The sequence below is a fragment of the Chiloscyllium plagiosum genome, unplaced genomic scaffold (assembly GCF_037043375.1).
Source record: "Chiloscyllium plagiosum isolate Xiang-an unplaced genomic scaffold, Cpla_swu_hap1 HiC_scaffold_9, whole genome shotgun sequence".
Classification (NCBI taxonomy): Eukaryota; Metazoa; Chordata; class Chondrichthyes; order Orectolobiformes; family Hemiscylliidae; genus Chiloscyllium; species Chiloscyllium plagiosum.
The window spans coordinates 77,946,112-77,972,326 of NW_028270147.1; the positions used below are offsets into that span (position 1 = coordinate 77,946,112).

At 41.2% G+C, this 26,215-nt stretch overlaps 1 protein-coding gene across 3 annotated transcripts in view; it reads left to right on the forward strand.

Annotated features, from left to right (window-relative positions):
• The window catches only part of kcnt2a (potassium channel, subfamily T, member 2a), a 712,068-nt gene that overhangs the window by 310,634 nt on the left and 375,219 nt on the right, over positions 1-26,215 (forward strand). For all 3 annotated transcript variants that reach the window (XM_087990852.1, XM_087990853.1, XM_087990854.1), the window contains exons 8-10: positions 6,256-6,330; positions 10,331-10,414; positions 10,815-10,909. In XM_087990852.1, the coding sequence (XP_087846978.1) occupies positions 6,256-6,330; positions 10,331-10,414; positions 10,815-10,909 (254 nt within the window). The remainder of the gene's footprint in view (positions 1-6,255; positions 6,331-10,330; positions 10,415-10,814; positions 10,910-26,215) is intronic.

The window sequence follows — 26,215 nt, forward strand, 5'->3', positions numbered from 1 at the left end:
CCTACGTTTACCCCTTCACTTAACACTATGGGCAATTTAGCATGGCCAATTCACCTGACCTGCACATTTTTGGATTGTGGGAGGAAACCGGAGCACCCGGAGGAAACCCACGCAGACACAGGGAGAATGTGCAAACTCCATACAGAGAGTTGCCTGAGGCAGGAATTGAACCCCGGTCTCTGGCGCTGTGAGGCAGCAGTGCTAACCACTGTGCCACCGTGCTACCAAATGATCTGGATGAAGGGACTGGGGTATCCTGGTGAAGTTTGTTGATAATATGAAGTTAGGCAGACAGGCAGGTAGTACTAAGGAGGTGGGGAGTCTGCAGAAAGATTTAGACTGTTTAGGAGAGTGGTCCAGGAAATGGCTGATGAAATTCAATGCGAACAAATGCGAGGTCTTGCACTTTGGAAAAAAGAATACAGACATGGACTATTTTTTAAAAGGTGAGTAGATTCATAAAGCTGAAGTACAAATGGATCTGAGAGTGCGAGTACAGGATTCTCTAAAGGTTGATTTGCAGGTTGAGTCCATGATTAAGAAAGCAAATGTAATGTTGTCATTTATCTCAAGAGAGTTGGAATATAAAAGCAGCAACATGTTTCTGAGACTGTACAAAACTCTAGTTAGGCCCCATTTAGAATACTGCGTCCAATTTGGGCCCCACACCTCAGGAAGGACTTACTGGCACTGGGGCGTGTCCAGCAGAGATTCACATGGATGATCCCTGGAATGGTAGGCCTAACATATGATGAACAGCTGAGGATGCTGGAATTGTATTCATTGGAGTTTAGAAGGTTGAGGGAAGATCTAGTAGAAACATACAAGATAATGCATGGCTTAGAAAGGGTGGATGCTGGGAAGTTGTTTGCGCTAGGCAGGGAGATTAGGACCCCTGGGCACAGCCTTAAAATTAGAGGGGGTCAATTTAGAATGAAAATGAGGAGACATTTCTTTAGCCAGAGAGTGGTGGGCCTGTGGAGTTCATTGCCACGCAGTGGATGCCGGGACGTTGGGTGTCTTCAAGGCAGAGATTGATAAATTCTTGATCTCGCAAGGAATTAAGGGCTATGGGGAGAGTGTGAGTAAGTGGAATTGAAATGCCCATCAGCCATGATTAAATGGCAGAATGGACTTAATGGGCCAAATAGCCTTGTTTCCATTCCTATGTCTTATGGTCTTATGAATGGGTGTGGCCAGCTCTCTCAAATCCAGATTTCTGAGTTTTGTTTTTTTTCAGTAGCATAAGCAGCCTTCATGTTCTCAAAAGAGTTAGCAGCTTCAATAAATGTCTCTTGACTGTTATTCTCTCTGAATTTTCCCTGGTGCTTTTTCCTCCTGGATTGGAGAACTGCATGTGAGAATCAGTGTCTGAATTTATTATTTGGTCAAGGGGTGTGTTTGTGGGATATTACTATATTGCAATAGTTAGTTAGTAATGAGTACCATATTTATTATTTGTTTGAGTTTTCCAATAATTAAGTTATTCTAAATTCCTCTTTCTTCTGTTTGTATTTTAACTGTAGTGTTTAAATATATTGTGTTTTGCGAAATGTCAAATAGTTTGACCAGTCACATTATATCCAGAACATGGCACTTCACATTTGCCTATACACTAAGAACAAGTTATTCCTTTATTACCTTGCTAAAATATTTTGAGGGGATCTGGTCTGGTCTGGTCCATAACACATTGCTAACCCTGCTCTCATAGATTTGACTAGCGCTCATTGTACACCCCAACCATAATGCAGAACAAGGGCTAGTGCTGCAGGACCCATCTGAGTCTTGCACAGAGACATTGACAAACTATGTGATGTGTCAGCTGAGATCCCCATGTGCCTTCTCAAAACTTTTCTTCTTCTCTCCCTCCTTCTGTGCCTCACTGAGCTCCCTGTTGTGCAGATGTAGAGGGAGCATGGTGGCCCTGGTGATGTTTCTGTCCAGATGGGTTAGAAATGCTGAAGGTCATCTTGCCTGAGGTGAGGTGACGCTTCCCAGCCTGGAATTCAAAGGAATGTTTTGTGTGTGTGTGTGTGTATGTGTGTGTGTGTGTATGTGTGTATGTATGTTGGGGGTGGGGGAGGGAGATGCAGCGGGGTGGTGAAACAGGGTCTACTTGGAAGATTGGGCCAGGCCACCTCTGCAGTACATTGCCAAGGGAACTCTGTGTGCCTCTTCCTGTGGCTGAGTGCTCCCTGACACTGTCCTGTCTCTATATGAGGATGGGGCACCTGGAATGGAGTCAATGCCTGCTTTCATCCTAAAGACCAAAGCCTGAGATGATGGAATACAGCTGTGTGCGATACTCCAACATCCCATAAGGGTGCTGGCCCTGTAGCCCCATTACAGCTGCCAAGCTGTTGATGGAGACAGCCAGACTGTCACAGGAGTGGCTGCATTGCCCCAGAGGTGAAGTTAGTATGATGCAATGAGATAGCTCGCCCGATCTCTCAGCGGTTTCATTCCATCAAACTCGGTGGGAGTCACAGTTAGCCCAAAAAAAAAGCAGGATTCTGTTCTGTAGAAAAGGTACACATTGGATAAAATCAGCAGACCTTGAAAGATTGTACACTTTCACTTGCAAAAACCAGTCTGAGTGATTGTTTGACCTATGTTCCTTAAAATGCTGCAACAGTCTACTTCACATTGTTCTCCAACTGGAAGATCCTTCAGAAAGAAAAAATGGATGGAGTACTCAGTAAGCTCTGACTCAAGAGAAGCTGATACTGTTTAATCTACCTGTTCAGTTCTGTTATGATGCATGTTTGAAGCAGGTGGGACTTCAACCCAGGCGTACACTATCTACCACTGTACCACAAAAGCCCCTGACTAAAGGGAAGCACCAAGACATGGTGGCTCAGTGGTCAGCACTGCTGCCTCTCAGACCTGGGTTTGATTCCACCCTTTGGTGACTGGATGAGTGGAGTTTGCACGTTCTCTCTGTGTCCGCATGAGTTTCCTATGTTCCTCCAGTTTCCTCCCACAATCCAAATATATGCAGCTTAGATGTGTTGACCATACTGAATTGCCCATAGTGCTCAGGGATGTGTAGGTTAGGGGGGTAAATATAGGGGAATGGGTCTGGGTTGATTATTCTTCGGAGGGTTGGTGTGAATTTGTTAGGCCAAAGGGTCTGTTTCCACACTAGAAATTCTATGATGTTCAATACTGAAAGCACCTTCACCATGCTATCATTAATAAACAGGTTGTTTAGAGGATTTTGACAGTTGTTTTGTTTTTGGCCTTGCTCAGAGTTTTGCGATGATCTACACAGATGCACATGTACAGTTGGACCCAATGGGGGGAACTGTTTCTTCGTACTGGGGCCTGAGTTAATGTTAAGGTGGTGCGGAAAGGCTACTTTCCAATGTCTGACTCATTCAGTCTGAACTATTGACTGCAAGTGTGTCAGAGGCCCATTCAACAGGCAACCCTGCTGCCTCTTGCCTAACTTTGTCTTCTTCAGCTGCCTTTTATTTTCTCACACTATTCTGTTAGTCAATCTAACTGAGTAACCTTGAAGAACTCCAACAATTAGTTCAAGCATTAGGAATTATCTTGTGAAGATGCCAATGTTTTGTTTTGCTCTGTGGCACTAGTAGATGCCTGGACGAGGATGTATCTCTGTTGCTCCCTTGGCATTTGATACCATGTGGTGATTGTGATCCAAAGCTCTGTGACATTATTGATCCTTCAAATAATGCTGGCACTGTTGAGCACCACAGGATGAATGAACATGGAAGCCGGCCAGGAGAAAGGAAATGGATTATTTTTTGCCTAATGAAGGAACGGTAGCCCATTTAACTTATCAAGAAACACAATTTTGGCTTCAGGCTCACACAGCCATGATGCTTGGTTTTTGTAACCTATCAGGACACTTGTATCAATGCAATTTAGTTGGGCTGCTTCTTCATTCAGGGCTGAAGTTACTGAGGCCCTTTAGCAAAATGAAGATGGCAAAATCACGAGGCAAAAGGATTGGAGTTTTGTGACAAATGGAGCAGCTAGCTTTAATGTTGTTTTCAGGAATGTTTAAATTAAATCAATAAATTCTTGTGTCCTGCCAGATGAAAACCTTGCAGAAACTATGTTGCCCAAGGATAGCTAACAATCCCAACATCTTGCATTTATTGACCACTTCTAATGTTGAAAAAGATGCCGGTGCTCCATAAAGCTCCAAAGAATGTCTCAAATAGAGCAATGGCTTAATGGAAGGCAACAAACTTCCCTAGCAGTGCCCGATCTAATGAGGCATTTGAATCATCAATCACTGCTTGCAGTTCCGTGTTGCATGATGGGGAAGCCAATGACTTTCAGTTGAAATATAAGTAATTAGGAGTCTGTTGCACATTTTGAGTGGGACTTTATGACCTCAGCTGTGGTGATTTTGGTAAGGGGGGCTTTTCGGTTGGTAGGAGGATGGTGACCCCACCACCTTCCCACTTTCACCCTAATTAAGTCCAGGCCATGTGTGTCCTTTCTTCTCCACTGTCAAATAATGCCCACTTTAAGGGCCTTACTCTGCCATCCTTCATATTAATCTACCAGAGAGAGGGCAGCTCTCCATTTGGAGAACACAATGAACGTACCCATGCAGGGATGCAGATAGGCTCCCAGGGTTTTGGGCAGGTAGCTGATCGAAGGACTTGATTTTGAGAAGTGGATGGCCACTGAACACCAGGACCATGTTCTTTCTGCTGAGCCCCTTCCCCTGCACCCAGCCCCACTCCCTTATCTCACTGAAAGCTGAGAGTCCAGTGATGATAGTAGACTTTGTCGGTGTTATGCCTGCAGCAGCCACCACCCTCCCAGTGGCGCTGCCACTCAACAGAATTGTTGGCCTTTGAATGGTTGCAGCTCTCCCAGGGAAGGCCCACTGCTAGCCTATCGAGTGCCTGAGTGGAGCTGCATGTGGCAGAGCCGCCTGAAATAAGATGACACTTAGTTCTCCAGCACGTGGCCAAGTTGCCTTCACAAGATCATGCAAAATTGGTGTACATGTCTAATATAATCTGATAGAGCAAGGTAGCCTTGTGTTTAAGTTCCAAGAAGGACTTCAACACAAAAGCATGAAGCAGCAGGAGTTTTATTATGGAGGTGTTCACATCACAGACAGTGAGGTTAGAGAGAGTTGTTTAATCTGCCCAAAACGGTGGCTGATGTCATCATTATGTCACACGAACAGGCTATAAAGTGACAGTCCATCATACTTGCAGAAATACATAAAAACTATAGGACCTGATAAACAATTCAGCAATTGGGAGTTTAGATTCCATGTTTTGGGAACTTAAATTTGAACACCAAGTGGTCTATGGTGAAATTATGATGAAAGCTACTGAATTGTTTCAAAAACCGAACAGATTCACTAATGTCTCTTACGGAAGGGAGACTCCCACCCTTAAGTTCTTGTCCCCTGGTCACTCTAATCCTACAGTACGTAGCAGGATGAGATCCCATACCCAAAGAACAAATATGTAGTGGTAACAAGCAGAGAGAATGCTGGACGTGTAGCAGCACCATCGAGAGAAAGTAAGACTGAGTTAACATTTCAAGTTTGGCGTGATTTTTCAGAAATATACAATGGCCACTGAGAGAGTGCAGATGACTTTTAATCGAATGATGCCAAGTTGTGGGAGTGCAGATATGCAGAGAAGCTGGGATTGTACTTCTTAGAACAGATGTACAAGATTATGATTGGTTTTGATCGATGAAGTAAAGGGAAACTGTTTCTAGTGTCAGAAGAGCCAGTAACAAGAGTACAAAAATTTAACTTATTGGTAATTGAACCAGAGGCAAAAATAGTAATAATGTTTTACATGGTGAGTCATAATGATCTTCATTTCACTGCTTGGAAAAGATTATCGAAGCAGATTCATTGACAATTTTCAGAAAGAAGTTGGATAAATGCTTGAAGGATAAAAGAATTTTCAGTATTTGTAGGGACAAAATAGGGCAGTAAGATTAGTTGGATATCCCTCGCACTGTTGGGCCAAATGGCTTCGAAGTCTGTATTATTCTTTAATTATGGAGTGCTAAACACATTAGATATGGAGGCAAACACAGCTTGCTGCACTCAGTTTTACTTTTAATAGGCATCCATGGATTGCACACAGCACTGATTGAATTAAAAAATTGAATAATGGGATACTTTTTATTGTATGTTAATTGTTCTATATTGTGCCATTTTTCTGATTTGTGTAATACTGAAGTCATTGAAGTCTCTGACCTTTTACTTGCGGTTATTCTTTCTCATAGGGGAACATTTGGGAACAAATTCTACGAATATCCTTCATCCTGGAGATGATCAACACCGTGCCCTTTATCATCACAGTGAGTCTGTCTGTGCTATCAAATATTCAGTGGGGGTCTGGCTGGCAGAGATTATAAAGTTAATATTTTTCCAACGTGAACAGCATGTTTAAAGTTTATTTTTTCACCAGGGCTGCATTCCAAAGAAATGGCAAAAGTATCTATTTTAACCAAATTGCTTTTTTCTTCATTTATATAAAAAGCACATGAAGGATAAACCCATGCTGTTCACACCTACCAGTTGTTTGAAGGTCACATCTGACTGTTCAATTTTTTGTCGTAATTTTGCTCAAACTGCAAAATGTTCCAGCTGTAATTCAGAAATAAAGATTGTTCATTTCAAGTGAAGGATAGACTTCAAATACTTGTGAATGTGTGGGAAGACAGCTTGTGTACTTCTGATACATTGTAAATTAAGGTGATGGATCATTTTATTTACCATAATGAATTAATGTACTCTTATGTTCGCTAAGCAGAATTCAAATTCATTTCCAGACGTGTGCTACCATCAATGAATCTAATTAAAACAAGGTAGCATCAAACTGCTTAAACCTGACAACAAAATAGTCCTGCCACTTTCTGCTCTCTGTCTATTTTGGTTTTAATCAGCTAAGAAGGTCCATGACAGTTTCTAGATTTAAAAAAAAGGACAATGGGTTGGAATTTCCCTCTGCAGGCGGAAACCTGAAGTTGGATGAGTTATTCGAGGAGAAAGTGAGGTCTGCAGATGCTGGAGATCAAAGTTGAAACTTTATTGCTGGAACAGCACAGCAGGTCAGGCAGCATCCAGGGAACAGGAGATTCGACGTTTCGGGCACAGGCCCTTCTTCCTGAAGAAGGGCCTGTGCCCGAAACGTCGAATCTCCTGTTCCCTGGATGCTGCCTGACCTGCTGTGCTGTTCCAGCAATAAAGTTTCAAAGTTGGATGAGTTATGTCCAGTCCCAAATTTATCCTGCATTTCATGAAGAAACAGACGCTCACTGGAATTTTCACAAGTGTGCCCTTTTAAGTCATGATTTGGAGATGCCGGTGTTGGACTGGGGTGCACAAAGTTAAAAATCACACAACACCAGGTTATAGTCCAACAGGTTCAATTGGAAGCACACTAGCTTTCGGAGCGACGCTCCTTCATCACCTAATGAAGGAGCGTCGCTCCGAAAGCTAGTGTGCTTCCAATTAAACGTGTTGGACTATAACCTGGTGTTGTGTGATTTTTTAGCCCTTTTAAGTAGCATGGAGACCATTCTTTGGTCCAAATAAGGGCAATGGATTGGTTTTTGAAGCTGGAGTGGCAAGGAAAGAAATCTTTATCAGGCTCTGAGTGACATGGGCAATGGTGAAATTTGTCGAGCAGCTTACGCAGCTAATAGACAGTATATGCAGGAATTGAACCCACACTTTGGGCATCAATTAGATGGGCTTCAGATTGGTTCTTCAGGTCGACACAACGTTGAGGGTCGAAGGGCCTGTACTGCGCTGCAATATTCTGTGTTCTATGTTACATCACCCCATGTTGCAAGCTAGCCAACTAGCCAATGGAGCTAACTGACTCCTATTAAACTAAGTTTATAAAAAATAAGATTCAGCCCATTGACTTTTTTGAAAATCCAAATATATTGCATCTCCTGGTTTCCCTTTTATCTGTCCTGCATAGTACCACCTCAAATAATTCTAATAAATTTGCCAGGCAAGATTTCCCCTTCATAAACCCATTTGGACTCTGCTCGATCATGCTGTACATTTCTAAATGCTCTGTTCTTACTACCTTACAATAGACTTCAACATTTTTCTGATTGCAGATGTTCAGTCAACTGTCCTATAGTTACTTGTTTTGATGTCTTCCTCCTTTTTTCAAATGAGGGTTTGGTTTGACAGTTTTTCAATCCTTGGAACTTTTCCAGAAAGTAAGGATTCTTGAAAAAATGCTAACTATGCGTCCAATATTTCTATAGCTGCATACTTTAATACCCGAGGATGCACCCTATCAAGTCCACGGGGCTTAATAGCCTTTAGCCTCATTAGTTTTCCTTTTACTTTCTTCTCTGAAATCCATTCTTTCCAACGCCATAGTTGCTGATCTTTCAGCTACAGACTTTTTTGTTATTCATTCGTGGGACTGGGCATCACTGACTGGCCAGCATTTACTGCCCTCCCTATTTGCCCTTGAGAAGGTGGTGATGAGCTGCCTTCTTAAATCGTGCAGGTCAAGTGCTGTAGATTGACTCACAATTCTGATAGAGAGGGCATTCCAGGAATTTGACTCAGTGACAGTGGAAGAATGATAATATATTTTCAAATCATGATGGTGAGTGGTTTGGAGGGGGACTTACAGGTGGCGCTATTCCCACGTATTTGCTACCCTTGTCCTTCTCGATGGAAGTGGTCGTGGGTTTGGAAGGTGAGGTCTCAGGTTTGGTGAATTTTTGCAGTGCATCTTGTAGATAGTACACATTGCTGCTACTGAGCATTGGTGGTGGAGGGAGTGGATGCTTGTGGATGTGTTGCCAAATAAAGCGGGCTGCTTTGTCCTGGATGGTGTCAAGCTTCGAGAGTTGTTGGGGCTGCTCCCATCCAGGCAAGTGGGTAGAATTCCATCACGTTCTTGACTTGTGCCTTGTAGATGATGGACCAGCTTTTGGGAGTCTGGAGGTCAGTTAATCAATGCAGTATTCCTGTTCTTGTAGCCACTGTTTTTGTGTGGTGAGTCCAGTCAAGTTTCTGGTCAATAGTAAACCTCAGGATGTTGATTGTGAGGGATTCAGTGATGGTAACACCATTGTATGTCAATGGGTGGTGGTTAGATTGCTCCTTATTGGAGATGGTCATTATCTGGCATTTGTGTGGTATGTATGTTGCTAGTCACTTGTCAACCCAAGCTTGGATATTATCCAGATCTTGTTGCATTTGGATATGGACTGCTTCAGTATCGGAGGAGTCGTTGGTGATGCCGAATATTGTTCAATCATCAGCGAACATCCCCACTTCTGACTTAATGATGGAGCAGTGGTCTTGGATGAGTTTTGAAAAGCAGTGTACTGTGCATCATGCACACTGTCAGACATAACCAAGGTGTGCCACCATAGAGAAGACAGCTTTCCTGATTACAAGGGCTTGTGGGAGATTTTTAGAATACATTCTTGGTCTTGGTCTTGATCTTGGCAACAGACCACAACCACTGGTCTCATTACTAGATGGGAAAAGGTTAACAAGGATGACACTACAGGTACTGAAGTTCTGACTCAGCCCTATAATATGTGCAGGATAAACTGCCGACGACACCCAATACACTCATAGTGACTCAGTCAGTATTTGTTGGTGTCTAACGCTAGACTGACCAAGGCCACAGTAGGTTGGTCTCTACCACACCTAGGAATTTGATTTCACATTTATGCCCTCAGGACTATTAATATGTATGTGGGAAGAAGCCCATCACACACTATGATGGGCATCTCTGTGCCTGTTGTTGCACATTTGGGCCAAGGGCTAGAGATGTGGGTACAGGACTATAACAGGAAATTTGCAATGATTCAAGGAGCAACAAAATCAACAGCCATCCAGTATGGTTTGTAATTTGAGGTGGATGTATGAAAAACCCATAGTCAGTTCAGTACAGAGTGCCTGTAAATGAAGGGCTATGCTTTGTAGACTAAATCCAGCAGGGTTTACTGAGTGGCCTCCAGACTCCCTTCACTGGTTAGCAGTGGTTGCCACTTAAGGGCAACCACTAACCTCTGTGTGGGAAGGCCACCTGCAAGATTTCTCAGCCCAGACTGGATTGGAGGCAAGCTGGGGGAAGATGGGCTCAACACCTCACATGGTCCTGTCCTATCACATGCAGCTGAACCTTACCTTTGGGAGTGACAAAATTCTCATCTTGAGTGTCTTCCCCATCCTTCGGTCATTCTTAGATATTTTATAATCATTGTGACATTGTCTATTCTACTCTGTAGATTGTAAATTTTGCAATGTATTCTGAAGTTCTCTGAAATTGTATGTTCAATCAAGCTGCTTTGATTCCAGATATTTTGGTCTCCATTAAGGAATCTATTCATCCCAGTATTTCTGAACTGCTGGTTAGCCAAGCATGCCCTGGAGAATATGATTGTGAGTATGAGAACCTTGAAATGTTTCCCAATTTCCCCTGTACATCTTTGAATAGTATCATGGGATCTTTTCATCCTGAGGTACAGGTGTACAGGACCTCTGTTCAGCATTTCACTGAATAGCTAGAATTTAGAAACTGATAATCCAGTGGCCGTAATTAATGGAAAAGTTATATAATTTCATGATTTGTATACAATCAGATCATTTTAACACATTGTTGGAATGTAAAAGTTGATGCTAAGTGCAAACATCATCGTTGGTTTTATTTGCATCTTTCTCTTCGGTGATCAGGCCTTTGCATTTCAATAAACATATGTAACTTCTGTCTGAAAGAATAGAATGTGGCATTAAAAATAAATAGGACTTTGCCCTTAATTTTAACTTTTTTCTATTCATTTAGAATGATCTTCACAGGGCTATCCAGCGAACCCAATCTGCTATGTTTAATCAGGTTCTTATACTTATATCCACTTTACTGTGCCTCATTTTTACCTGGTAAGTGTTGTTATGTCGTATTGTTCTGTGAAAATGCTTATTTCTGTGTGATTAAAATTTGCCAATAAAGTTTTTTTGGAGATGCAAATAAAATCCAAAACAGTCCATTACCCATTGAATTCATTAAACTGTTCTTCAGGAATGTGAGAGTAAGACATTAACAATTTCTTGGTCCACACAATAAATGCCGTACTTGTTTAAGTTACTGACTGTTAACTCTGACCTTATTTAATAAGCACAAGTAACTTGTTATCTAATTAACTTGAGCTGATTTGATTTGCATTTACATCAGGGTTATTGCTACTTTCTTGATCAGATTTGTGACTTATCTGTATTGAATAGAACAACTGATTCCTAAACTAAAAGTTACATTCTAACACATTTGAATTAGGAAACCAGACTTTCACAATGGAAGGACATACTTTAAGAAACCATGTCCAATAGAAACCTGTACATGCTTAGGTTTAGTAGTGTTAGCGTGATTAATCATCCCTTCCATTTAGACACGCTTAAACCACTTAGCAAAAATATATGCCTTTTACTGGAAAGCACACATTTATTATAAAACATGCACAACTCACAAATGTCTGAATATGTCTATATATCTGCATTTCATTTCACTACTTGAATGTCATTGGTTCTCACCTGCTAAGGTATCTCTTCTGCCTACTCAGAATCTCATGTTTATAATCTTTGTTATTCTACTAATTTTGAGTTACTGTTAGCTGCTCCTGTGCACCTCCCAGTGGTTGATTTTGGAGTGGTATTGATAGAGATGGCCAAGGTTGTGAGATTTTCTATTGATTTTCTATGAATGCTTGCTCTGTACCTGAATCATACTGTGGCTGTCCATATCTCTGATACTTGTTCCTCAAATGAAAACTGATTCTTGAGTCTTAATTTGCTGACTGTGAACATCAACATCTCAAACTTAGTTAATCCTGTTTTGTGTCACATAAAATGTCATGCTCCTGAACCTTTTTCCATTTTTGGGGGGTATGTTTGATGTATTTATGTAATCAGACCATCTTTTGTTGCAGCAAAGAATTAATATTGCCTTGGCTTGTTTCTCAACTGTAGCAAAGCGCAAAGGGGGAGAGAATAAATGTCAGCTAGCGGAAACTTTGCAAATTGATTTACCAAACGATCAACCCTGTAGATAAATGATTTGTAAAAGCAATCTATCAGAAAAACAGATGTAAACAATTTTGCTAAGTTAATGATTTAATAATTGACAAACAATGAATAGTTAGGGGCAGCACGGTGGCTCACTGGTTAGCGCTGCTGCATCACAGCACCAGGGGCCCAGTTTAGATTCCAGTCTTGGGTGACTGTCTGTGTGGAGTTTGCACATTCTCCCTGTGTCTGTGTGGGTTTCCTCCGGGTGCTCTGGTTTCCTCCCACAGTCCAAAGATGTGCAGGTCAGGTGAATTGGCCATTCTAAATTGCCCTTGGTATTAGGTGCTTTAGTCAGAGGGAAATGTGTTTGGGAAGGTTACTCTTCAGAGGGTGGGTGTGGACTTATTGGGCCAAAGGGTCTGTTTCCACACTGTGGGGAATCTAATCTAAATGTCAGTAAGTGGATATTTTGAGAATAGTTACCATAATATAATTGAATAAATCACTTGGAAAGGAGAAATTGTGGGTGGAGGGTAGGGATGGGGAGAGACAACGTAAACAAGATTATTTATTTGCAAAAGAGGAAGGGAGAAGCAAAAATCTTATGCTGCTAAATGTCAGAATTGTGGAAATGCAAAGATGTAGTATCTGTCCAAGTACCTGTGCACTTGTAAAAGTATGTGCTGATTAGGAAAAGTGGGCATACTTTTCTATGGGTTAATGTTTAACTAAGCTAATAATGATTTGTGACATAATTGGAAAGGGGCCAATGGATACTTAAATGGTTAAGGCTCCACACAGATTGCTGAATGAAGTTTAGGTGCTTTGAACTGTCGGAAACTTCGTGGCATGGATAACAAGTTTGTTTAAAGTGAACAGCAGAGAGTTTGGATGAAAGAAACATTCACAAATTGGCAATAACAAATAACAATCCTACCTCCCTTAGGATTTGGCTGAGGTTAAACTGTGCAACATAACATAAATGAGTCTATCCAACTTTGCAGAGAATGAGTCATTAATGAGAAAGAAGAGAACAGGAAAATTACAGAAGAATTCAGAATGAGCATAATAATGGCAGACCTGGTTGAATATACCAAAATATGACAGTATATTTTGGACGCAAGATTGAGGATACAACTTCAGTAGAAAAGCGCTGGGATGTAGATGAAGAAATACTGTAAAGACTGCATCATGTTATTTTCCTTTAGTTTATGGGCTAAAATGGAACAGCAGTGTTTTAAAATCAAGGACTGCAAAAGCAATTGTTGCACATTTGGAAACGAGTCAGTGGAACTCATTGTGAGCGTGTTTACACTGTCGATTTGCAGGCAGTGGGATAAGTGGAATGAGACAGCATAGTACTGCAGAGTCTGTGTAGAGTGAATTTTGGTCAGTAACTGGTAGCTGATTGATTTGTGCAACTGCAACCAGTTGTGCTCCAGCCTGATGACAACTCTCTGATTGGCTCCTGGGCAGCTGAACAGCTTGTGGATGTGAACAATAAAGGGAAAAAAATGTTACCAGACTGGGAGAAGCAGGGTCTGTCTGTATCTCTGCAGCTAAGTAATTCAAGCCATAAGACAGTCTGTTATTTTTGTCCCAATATTTGTAGTAACCTGTTGCCTGTAGCCAGCGACTGAGAAAGTGAACAATTAATGTCTAAAGCCTCTGTGACTTCAGCAAAGAACTGAAAAAACATGGAAGGAAAGAAGGAGTTTAAAGAACAGAAGGTCTTGGGAAGAAAAAGGAACATTTCATTGAAGCCTGTAGACTGGTGCTATTGTACTGTGTTTCCCCAGCTATTTTGCACTACCTATACTACTAATTTTAGTCTTTGTCTGTGTGTGTAGATATTTTTAAAGGGGATCAAATTTTTAACTAGTAGAGTTAAATGTTAATAATTCTTTGTGTCTGTGGTTTGAATTTACTTATTCATAATAAATACTTTTTCTTAAATTTAAATGAGTCTTTTCTGCTCCCCCAAGTCCATCAGACAGGTATATTGGCTACTTTAAGTACTTTGATTGAATCTTTAACTTTAGAGTTGATCTTGGAAACAATGGAGCTCAAGTATCAGGGAATTTTCCCAAACAGATTGTGACATTATGTTTTGAGACTTTATTGAAAGAAGGAGCAGAAGTCATCCTCTCCTTTGTTGAAATTCCCTGAGACGGTTGAGGACGGAGAGTCCAGTTTTGCAACTGTACATTGACAGGACTCACACCACATGGTGCAGCTTGGACCAGGCAGTGGTACTTACAGCAGAGATGTGTTTGGAATGGATGTCGTTTATCCACTTAAATGTGTCTTGAGCACTTGCCAAGGATTGGGTGTACAATAAAGGGTCAATAATTGATCCATCCCTTGTGTGGCACCATCTCTGTTCTTGGACTCCTTGTCTGCTCTGAAAGTGGCAGCTCTGTGCTGTAGTGGTAAGTGGTGGAGGCAAGCCCAGCAATCAGAGGCAAGTGAACAGGCTGCCTCCACCTCCTCCAAGGAGAGGGCTGCTTGGGAGTGGCCAAGTTGGGAAGCCAATGTGTATGGGGCAGAATAAATCATTGGCAGAAGGATGAAGGCATCGCAACAACTGCCAAACTGCAAGACCACTCCATGAGGAAGCTGTTGGGATTACAGATTTACTGAACCTTTGAGTATGGAAGGCCTTCCTATTAGTGAATCTGACTGGATGGTCACAGAGTTCATCATGGCCATGCGGGTACAATTAACAATGCCATCCACCTCGGGGAATCCAGCAAGACTGTGAAACCCACTGCCTTCTGTAACTCCCGAGGCCTCATCTCCTGTAAACTTAAAGACTCATGCAGCTCTGGTAAGTAGGGCATTCAGGATCATGGGAAACGCAGTGCGTGCACTAATCCTTGGATGGAGTCAGATGTGAAAACGTTCAAGTCCACAGTGAATTTTATAGCTACAGGCAGTGCTGTGAAGTGAAAGGTCTTTGGTGGTGAGGGTAAGGTGTAGATGACAATTAACCTGGAGAATCACAGTCTCTCATAAATCTTTAAACCCCAGTAGATTCTTTGTGGAGTGTATCATCTCTGTGGTCCTTCCTGCTCTTCTGTCCTGCCCTTCTGATGTGACGGATCCATCCTACCCCATGCAGAGGGTGCTGTCCCGAACAGCATTGGATATGAAATCTGAGAATTGTGCTGCTATTGTCAGCTGTTGCCTTCCTTGTACTTAGTTGTTCAGTTGACCTTGGCAGTCTTGCCCCTGTTCTTCTGCCCCAGAGGTGCCATGAGACAGAGGGCCTCCCTTGACATCTCGCAAGGTCTGGCCACCCACCACAGCCCCACAGACACCTATGTCCCAATCTTCCAGTTGTCTTGCATACTATTTAAATGTTTGTGATTTTAATGTTATTTTTTGGAGAAGCCACGATTAATCCCATTCTGTGCCTGTCTCCTTTCATCTGGTCTTCCCATAAACCTCTATACTCCCTGTGAATCTTCCAATATCCTCCACACCCCATGTTGGTGAGCTCTACAGTTTGCTTTATAGGGGATCAGGTAGCATTCCATCTTGCCCCTGCTCTCCTGACTCTGGTGATCAAAGTCAGTGCTAGGTATGGTAAGTGAGAACTGGCGTGCAGATTACTGCTGTTTTCAGGCCCTGCCCGTTTCCAATAGCAGCCTTGGCATGGCCCCATAATTCAGCCAACTGTTCCAAGCAGTCATTGATGCACAATCAGTTGAGCTTAAGAATGTAATTAATTGGGAAAGAACTGGGATTAACTGAGCATGAGTTGGTATGGTAGCAAAATGGTAGAACAAGTTTATGAGGCAAGTGGCCTACTCATGTTCCTGTAATTCTGTATGTTAAGCCAACTGATCATGAGATGGGGGAAAACAACTTGTTTTCCTTTTAAAATATTGTCTTTTAAATATGGGGACTTGCTCAGAGTGTTACTTCCTGCTTAGTTTTGATGCTAGAGTTATTGTCCTAGAAAAGATATACTTAATAAGCTCCAGTTTTTTTTTTAGTTATGATTTGTAACCCTATTTTTTCTGACTGCTACTCTCAGGAGCTCATTTTACTGTTGACTGCCCCTGTTTAATGACCTGAATGAGTGACTGATGTAATTGCATCTGTGTAAATTTGTTTTCCTGATACCTGGAATGCAAAATGATTAGTTGAACAGTGTGTTGCCTTTTGAAAACTACCCAAGGATTCTATAGGTGGACCAGCATCAAATCATGAAATGGATCTGTGATAACAGGAGAAAGGTGGTGAATGGACAAGAGATTGTGACCCACATTGAAAGACGAGATCTTCAATGAGGTTAAAGACCTGATCTATAACATTATTAAAAGAAATAGGACAGGAATTGGTCAATTAGCCTGCCTTGACATTCAATTAAGTCCATGCCTTCATTTAAGTCATTGATATGGATTGTAATTTGCCAATTTCCTTACCCTCCTAGAAATCTGTGTAGATCTAATCTGGTGAATAGAAGTTGCCCTTCAATATGTGGACAGTGTAAATCTTGTGCATCTGCTGGATAAGAAAATCTAATATGACTGTTACTCTATAGTGGGCATTGTGTGATTTCTGCTCGCCAAACTGCTGGAAAATGCAAATACATTTTGTAGGATGATATTGAATTTCTTTTAACTTGCTCCCTAACACTGCAGCTGAGAGTGTAGCCAAGCACAACTCAAAACTAATGATTGCAGTAATGTTATTAGGTCGTTCCAATGTGTTTTACACCACAAAATCCATTTTCCAAGTCTCATGGATACAATGAGTAATATCAAAGTTAGAAAAGTAAATAATGGTCTACCATCATGGAAACACAGCCAAACCATGATTAATTCAGACAGGGACTTCAATTTTCTGCCTTTTAAGAGAAAAAGTAGTAAAGGGCTACTTGCAAGTGCTTTCTAAGGAAAAAATAACAAACATATCTCCTAACCTTAGCTTTACACATCCAGACAGCAGGGTGTGTGTGTGTCTTAGTCTTACAGGAAGCCATTTGTACTGAAATTATCAACTGAGAATAACTGATCAATTGAGATATCTTTTGCGTATTGTCAGCATAAGCCTGAATAATAAATTATATTCAAAATAGAAAGAATGACTTTGAAGTAGAAATGTATTCACAAGTCATAAATTTTCATGATTCCTATTGTAGGAGCATACAGCACCACAAACAAACATTACAGTTTACCATCCCATGTCAATAAGTACATCAAGACATGAGAAACAGGAACATAGATAGGCCATTTGGTCCCTTTAGTTGCTGTTCCATTCAATATGATAATGTCTGATTTTCTTCCTCAAATTTACCTTGCAATATTATCCCTTGGATCATTTATATCCAAAAATCTAATATAATTTTTCTTAAACATACGTAACAATTGAATGTCTATAGCTTTCTACATTAGAGAATTCCAACCTTTGAGAGTCTTTTCTTATGTTAGTCCCAAATGGTTGACACCTAATTCCGAAGCTGTGATACCAAATTCTACTTTCTATAGTCAGGGAAATGTTCTCTCTGCATCGAGCCGATTAACTCCGTTCAGAATTTTAAATGTTGCCATGAAATGATTTCTCATTCTTCTGAATTCCAGGGAATGTCGACCTACTCTTCTCAATAGTTCCATATTTAAATTCCACCATCTGCCTTGTGTCCAGAGTATTAGTCCAAGTCACTTGATTGCCAGTGCAATTGCATTTTGACTAAGCCACCATTCCCTTGCCAATTGAGATGTCTCACTGTAATTGTGTATGGGCCTTCATGAGACCATACCTGGAACATTTATTACAATTTTGGTTTCCTTACCTCAGAAAGGAAATACTTCTTTGAAAGGGAGTGCAACCCAAGTTCACTAGATCGAATATTAGGACTAGGGGATAGGATTAAGATGATGCATCGGACAATCCTCTCATGCTAATATTCAGTCTGTTAGCTAAGATCATGCCTGGCAAATCTGTTAGAATTCTGTGAGGCTGTAATGAGCAGGTTAGACAAGCGAGAGCCAGTCGACAAGCTATATTTGGATTTCTAGACGGCCTTTGACAAGGTGCCACACAAGAAGCTACTAAAGAAGATAAGAGCCCATTGTGTTCGTGGCAAGGTATTGGCATGGATAGAGGATTGGCTGATTGGCTGACTGGCAGAAGACAGAGAATGGGGATAAAGGGGTCTCTTTCAGGATGACAGCTGGTGACTAGTAGAGTTGTGCAGGGAGCAGAATTGTGCAGACGAATTATACATTAGCAATCTGGACAAAGGAACTGAGGGCATTGTTGCTAAGTTTGCAGGTAACACAAAGACAGGTGGAAGAACAGATAGTGTTGAGGAAGTGGGAAGGCTGTAGAAAGACTTGCACAGGCCAGGAGAGTGGGGTAAGAAGTGGGAGATGGAATACGTTGTCAAGAAGTGTGAGATTATGCAGTTTCGTAGGAAGAATAGAGGCATCGACTATTTTCTAAACAGGGAAAAGCTTTGGAAATTTGAAGCATAAAGGGACTTGGGAGTGCTAGTTCAGGATTCTCTTAAGGTTAACATGTAGATTTGGTTGACAGTTAGGAAGACAAATGCAAGCATTCATTTCAAGAGGGCTAGAATACAAGAGCAGAGATTAACTGCTGATGCTGTGTAAAGTTCTGGTCAGACTCCTATTTGGAATGTTGTGAGGAATTTTGTGCCCTGTATCTAAGAAAGGATGTGCTGTTATTGGAGGGGTCCAGAGGATGTTTACATGAATGATCCTGGGGATTGAAGGGCTTGTCATATGAAGAGCAGTTGAGGATGCTCTGTCTGTACTGGATGGAGTTTAGAAAGATGTGGAGGTGGAGAGGGATCTGATTGAAATTTACAGAATACTGAGAGGCCTGGGTAGAATGGATATGGAGAAAATGTTTCTACTAATGGTAGAGACTAGAACCTGAGGGCACTACCTCCAGAGTAAAGGGACGACACAACAGAACTGAGATGGGGAGGAATTTCTTCAGCCAGAGGGTGATTAATCTGTGGAACCCATTGCTACAGAGGGCTGTAGGGGCAAAATCAGTGACTCTGTATTTAAGACAAAGGTAGATAGATAGGTTCTTGATTAATAAGGGATCCAGGGTTACAGGAAGAAGACAGGAAAATGAGGTTGAGAAACAGATCGAATGATGGAGCAGACTCAATGGACTGAATAGCCTAATTCTATTCCTATAACTTATGGTCTTGCGGACTTATGGTCCTGTCCAATGACTTATCCTCATTTCATGCTAATATCACTCCCAATTTCAGAACTCAAATTCTGTAATCACAGGTTGTTCAACAACTTATCATAGTATTTTTGAAAATCTAAATGCAACACATGCTGTTTTACCCTTAACCACCCTACTAGTTCCATTCTGAAAACAAATGTAACAGATTTGTCAACAAAGTGTTCCTTTTACAAATCCATTTACAATTGCTCAATTGTATTCTGTTTGTTTTTATCAGTGTGACTATATCAAATCCCTAATAACTGAGAATACATTTTCCTGCTGCCTTATGATGGTTAACTGGTGTTATAGTTTGGTGTTATTATTCTCTCCTTCCTAAGTGTCTCAAATCATGATAGCACAAAGAATATTGCAAACTTAATACTATATTTTGAGCAGTGTAAAGAGATTTTTAAAAAAATGTAATTGTGCTTAGCCAAATTAATAGTTAAATTTTTGAAAATACTACATGAACCAAAACAGTAAAATGTCAATCATATGCAAAAAAGTGCACATTTAATTTAAGGAATCAGATCAAAGATTAAGTATAAACTACAGTTTGTTTTAGTTTCAATATTACACTAAAATATGGAACGTTATGACGAAGTAAGCAAAAATTAAAACTTTCTGTTGAAAAGAACAGAATAATCTTATATCCAGCAATATGAAGTTCACATTGTGTAAATTTCTCCATCTAGTGCTCTCACCAGGGAGTTACATTGAATTGAAGCACAGACAATAGAAATGGCAGTGGTTTTCTGATCAGTATTCCCTTCAAGCACAGCTCGTACCAGTATTTGTAGGCTGTGCATTAATGTAAGAAATCACAGTTTCAGGCAGTGACCAACTCGTGTGGCAACAAGACTTGGAGTTAGCAATTGCATTCAAATTTTGTAACTAGTGGCAAATGGATGGCGTTGAAGATTTTTGGGTTTTGTTCATTTATACCTAGGAAGCCTTATGCTTCACAGTACATGTGAAGCTTTTGCAAATTTAATGAGTCGTCAGATAACTTGAGCACTCTTACCTTAATATGAATTCAATCAAACATAGCCAAGATCTCGTAGAATTCAACAATGTATTTTTTTTTTGCCTTTTTTCCCCCAGTTGTTGATTTGCATGACTGTGGAAACTCATGGGGCTGTAATCCCTCTGCAATGTGGCACTATTGATTTATCAAGTTTCAATTGAACAATTTGCTGGCTTGAGAAGTTTTCTCCCTACCTAGTAGGCGGAGTGAGCCGGCTTTGAAAATCATCACTGCCATGACCTTCGTGAGCACAGCTGCTTTCTCCATTGAGAGCGTTGTGCTACCATTTGACCGACCTCAAGTAATTACTTCCTCGGAGAGCTTCATTCTTCATAAATACTGTTCCTTTTTAATGCTGGGATTTGACATTCTATCCTGCAGACTTCTCCCTTGGTTATAATCTCCACCTGGGATTCTGCAAATCGTGCCTGAACTTTCAGTTCCTTGTGAATAAAATAGCAGCAGGCAGAGTAAGAGTAAATTGTGTTGTTCTCTTGATGGATTTTGTCAAGTAATATTGGCCGTTGGCTACAATTCTGAGCTTGTGGCTTGGCTGAAATGTATGCAGCCAGCTTTAAAAAAAATGGAAACTCCAAATGGGTTTTATTGGATCAATCCATTAATTCATTGCCTTAACAGATCTTGCCCTGAGAATATTGAACCTTGTTCAGTCAATGTGTGCTTGACAACATTGAAACTCCTTTAGCTGAGTTTCTCATCTGGAAATTTTGTTCGCACATTAATCAATTGTCTCTCAGTCCACTGCACTCTTGGTTTTGAGCACTGGCAAAATGATCAGCTCTTGGGAACTGACTCTTCCTGAAAGAACCATTGCGCCAGAGATTTATTTGTTGCATTGTTTGCTAGTGCCTTTTCTTCCTGCACTTTCACTAACACCAACCTCACCCCTCTCCTTGCAATGCCACTGAGGCCAAGCAGTCCCACAAACATCCATCCACCCCTTGCATTTCCATGTCCCTTCCAGATTAAGTAGCAGTTATTGGAAACATATGTTTAACAGTAAATGGGCAATACAGAGCAGACAAAAGAGCCCAGAATTCAAATTAGACGTCCCCTGGATGGATGGAGATCATGTCATAGAGTCAGCGTGGTCCAACAAGAAATGGCAAAGATGCTCTTCCTGCCTTTCTTCTCAACGTAACATTAATTTTTAAAGCACAGTCATTCATTGCTCATGTGGTTAAATGCTATTGTGGAGTCACTGATTTAGTTCAGTCTTTCCGCTGGCTACAGTCTGACTGGTGAACCTGGCTTGACTATATGGCCACAGTTGGAGCACTTGGTCTCAGAGCTGTCCATTAGAGGCCCTGGCCTTCATGTAGCTAGGCCCAATGTCAACACCCCAGCTACCAGCCAGAACCGCCATCACAGAATTTCAATCACTGAGAGCAATTAACATTGAGTGAGATGATTTGATTCGCGGAAAGATACCTTGCAACCACCTGGGATAAATGTGGATTTCAACAATTTCCTCCTTTTCCCTCCCCCCACGTTATCCCAGTCCGAAGCCTCCAACTCGGCACCACTTTCCTGACCTGCCCATCACCTTTCCCATCTATCGGCCTGAACTCCTCCTCTGACCTATCACTTTCTCCCTCAACTTCATCTACTTATCGCTTTCTCAGCTACCTTTCCCCCAAACCCCACACCCCTCCCATTTATCTCTCAGCCCCCCTGCCCACAAGCCTCATTCCTGATGAAGGGCTTATACCCGAAACATCGATTCTCCTGCTCCTCGGATGCTGCCTGACAGGCTGTGCTTTTCCAGCACCACACTATTGGCAATTAAGCCAGTCCCCAGCCAAATGCAATGACACCACTCAGCCTGTCTATACCCGATCAAACTGATTAGAATGAGACCTTATAGGAAAAGGAGCCTGGAAATGCTATTTTCTTTTTTAAAAAGTACATATTTAAGATGGTGGTTTTTTGCATCCTAGTAAATAAATTATATTCTACAGTTTGCACAAAAATGTCAAAGGAAACCATCATCAACCAAATATGTACTATCAAAAATAACAAAAGTATAATATAAAATATTTTTTCTAATGTAGAAGGCTTCAATTTTTTTTAAATGTCTTTTGTAGTTGTGTAACATTAGGGGAGAGATCTTCTGTAGATAATTAATATATTACCAATGAATTTAGAATATTGAATTTAGGCAGGTCAAAATGGAAGAATGATTTTTTTTCTGACTTTTAGTGGTGTTGATTGCTCTGAATTGCTCCCATCAGTACCAAATACAGGATGTGTCAATAAAACAGTCAAAGAAACATTTTTGCTGAAAAGAACCCTACATTGACTATAGGATCCAGAATCATCTCTATCTTACAAAATGACCACCCTATTCACCCCCATCTAAGCAGGAGAGTAGACGAATGACAATTTATCTTCTTCCTCCACTGCTGATTCCTCTTAAACCCTGTCCCTGACCTCTTCTACCTCTGAAAGGGGAAATAAATTTTTGAATCTCTTCACTACTTGAGACGAGCCTTTCAGGTGCCCATGATGTCTCCTCTTAACCACTAAGCGAAACCCTCAACCGATTTTACCCTGAGCTCACCAGCCATAAACCCTCACCTTCTTGAAACTTACCCTTGTGCCCTCTCAAAGGTCAACTTCTCAATGAGATCCACCTCTTGATCCCTTGATCCTATTCCCACTACTCACAGTTGAACTTCCTTGATGTTACTTGCCATAAAGTTTCCTCACATCAGGTGCGATCCTTTTGTTTTGCTTTCAAAACAGCCATCATTACCTGCATTTTCAAAAAGCCCATCATTAGCCCATTATTATCAACCACAATATCTCTGACATTGTTCACCTCTCCAAGGTTGTTCAGCTTCCTCTGTATTATTTAATTCTTGACTACCTTTCTTGAAAATCTATACTGGAAGTTCTTTGATCCAGTTTCCTACCCTGCCAAAGCATTAAAACAATGCAAACCAAAGTCACACATCACTGTGATTGTGGTGTTTCATTTCCACTTTGACCACATCATTCTCCTGCAGCTATTTTTCTTTTACATGTACATCAGTGGGTGTGCTCTCACTTAGTTTCCTTCTGAGTTCTCCAAATGGAACAGGGAATTGGAGCAATGACGTTTCTTCTTTTTTTACTTCAGAGCACCCCTAGAATCTCTCCTTAATATTTGCCTTTTCCTCATCTACATGCTAGTCCATGATATTATTATCCTTTGACCAGCTTCCACATGTACACTACTTCCATCCTATTGGAATTGTATCACAATCAACAGAGGTTTGCTATGTTTGTAACCTCTATGACCATGAGCTGAGCTTTCTATCCCATATATTCTCCATTGTAAGGTCAGCCCTCTACTTCCATCTCCTTAACAAAGCTTGTTTCTGCCCATGCCTTGACCCACCAACTCTAAAATCCTCATTCAGGTCAAATGTTGCTGTTCCATCAGTGCTTCCGTCCTCTTCATAAACTTCAGTTCATCCAAACCTCTGCCTATATCTTACACTACACCAAATTCTGCTCCATTATCATCAGTTGCCTCCAGACCCCCATTTTTATGCTCATCCCCACATTTACAATGCCCCCTTGCCCCCTCTCTGTTTCACATCACTAGCTCTTTATTGGCTGTCACCTGTTCATCTGATGCTGGAATTCTGCAAATTGGCTAAACACTGAAAGACCGATGTGCAGATAAAATTAAATATAGTTCTCTAGTTCCTCGAATTCACTACTAAAAAAGTTTTTAACTTGCACTCATGAAGATAAATCACACAATGCAAGGAGAAAACCAACATATTTATATGACATGAGAGGAGAATGTTGATTGATAGGCAAGTGGACTTTGATTAATAGGTGTGTTTCCATTGAGAATGTGCCCATTAATGATGATTGACAGTTATCCATGGGCTTCATTTAAATTTTAAGCCAGACAGTTTGATACTGGTCACAGTTGAATTGGTAATTCTGCCATGTATTCTGTTGTGTTTGAGCAAGTACAGTGCATTTACATATTCTTTCTGAATTCAAAGACCTGATATTTGTGTGCTAACATGTGTACCTTTTAGTAGGTGCACCACAATGCAAGCTCAAGTGACAATCCTAAATCAGATTAGCCTGGAAGAATAATGTAACTCAAAGAATTGAGAAACAAGTGAAGCTAGCTGTTTCATGCTGCAACTATGCAGCACAAGTGGTGTTCACTGTGAACAGGATGCTGCTGTCAAGCCAAGAAGACATCTGCCTATCAAATAAATGAATACTATGGTATATGAATTTCAGTGCTGGTGTGTTGCCAAGTGTGGTAGGCTGCATGTCCCGGAAACTGGAGCATTGTATCAAATAGTAACACCTATAGTTCATAACACGAAAGGTACAGATTGTACCCAACCAGCCCACACTTGTGAGACAAGTGGAATACCAAAGTCGGATCTGGGTGCCAATCATTCTAAACAGCAAAACCACTGCCAAACCACTTCAACTTAGAAAAGTACCAGAAGGTGACCTCTGGGAAGTCGAATATTCCTTTTTCGATGAATAGACCAGCTGCCTATTGTAGGTGGCCGAATCACCTATAAGATCTTGAAGAGACCCAGGCATTTCTACCAGGTGGAAAGATCAGTGGTTGTCCCTCCCATTTGCTGTTGTTCCACTTGAGAGTTCAGATCAACACATAAGGGAGGCAGTTTGTGAATGAGGAGAGTTCTCTTACTCTTTTCAATTTGACTTGGAATTTATTTAAACTTGAAGTCCAAATTTGGTCCAATGTCAAATTTCTGTAAATAAAAATAGATGAGGGAGTTTTTACTTCCCCTGCCTGGAAGAAACCAAGCTGCACATTTTCATTCATTTGCTTTTCTTTCCCAACAGCTCATTTTTAGCAAATCACAGTTTTCTTGTGAAGTCTCCAGGTGACTCTGGAAGAAGTCTGAAATACTGTATATGTGCTGTCACTCAGGAGACCCCACTGTAATTGCCGACTACTAAGAAACTAGTGGAGATCTTGCCACTTACATGTGACACCTATCTGTGATGGGCTCAGCATGATTGCCGCTATGTCAGCACCCTACACTTCCTTATCTCATCCACAAAACCAACCTAACTCGCTCTTCCAAATTTCCCAGCCCTTTCAGCCCACCTGATCTTTAGCCTAGCTACCTCCAGGCAACTTCACAGACACAACACCCTGCTCGCTTTCTGATGAAGCTCAATTCAAGCAGGCAGTTTAAGAAAGCTAGCAACATCCCACCTGGGAGTTGAATCTGCACCCTTTCCTGTCAGGAGACAGTAAGGTCTGCAGATGCTGGACATCAGAGTTGAGAGTGTGTTGCTGGAAGAACTTAACAGGTCAGGTAGCATCTGAGGAGCAGGAAAATTGATGTTTCTGGCCAGAGCCCTTCATCAGGATTCCTGATGAAGGGCTCTGGCCCGAAACATCGATTATCCTGCTCCTCGGATGCTGCCTGACCTGCTGTGCTTTTCCAGCAACACCCTCTTAACCCTTTCCTGTCACCCTATTTTTAAAAAAAGACACATCTAGTTTACATGCTGGTGCATTCATGCTGATGGTAAAATGCATCCTTTTTAATTATTTTGAAAACGAGCTTTCAATACAACGTATTTGGCAGCAGATTTCAGCATTATTGTATAATTGTTATGGGTTCATGGTAGAGTTTGAGAATGCAACTTGTTAAGCACAGATTTGCAACAGCAACTTTTCTGTGTTTCCGAAGACATTTTTTTTCAGGTTTGGTCACTTTTTTTATGCTCCTGGCTGTAGCAGGTGATGGCGCTGCCTGACCTCTTGCAGCAGCTCCATCATCCTGCTGCAGGGAACTATTCTGATGTCAGTGAACAGGGATTGGATTAACTTTCAGTAAAGGGTCCAGCCTGCCTGGATCCAACTCTGCCAGTAAACAACTACCTGTCAC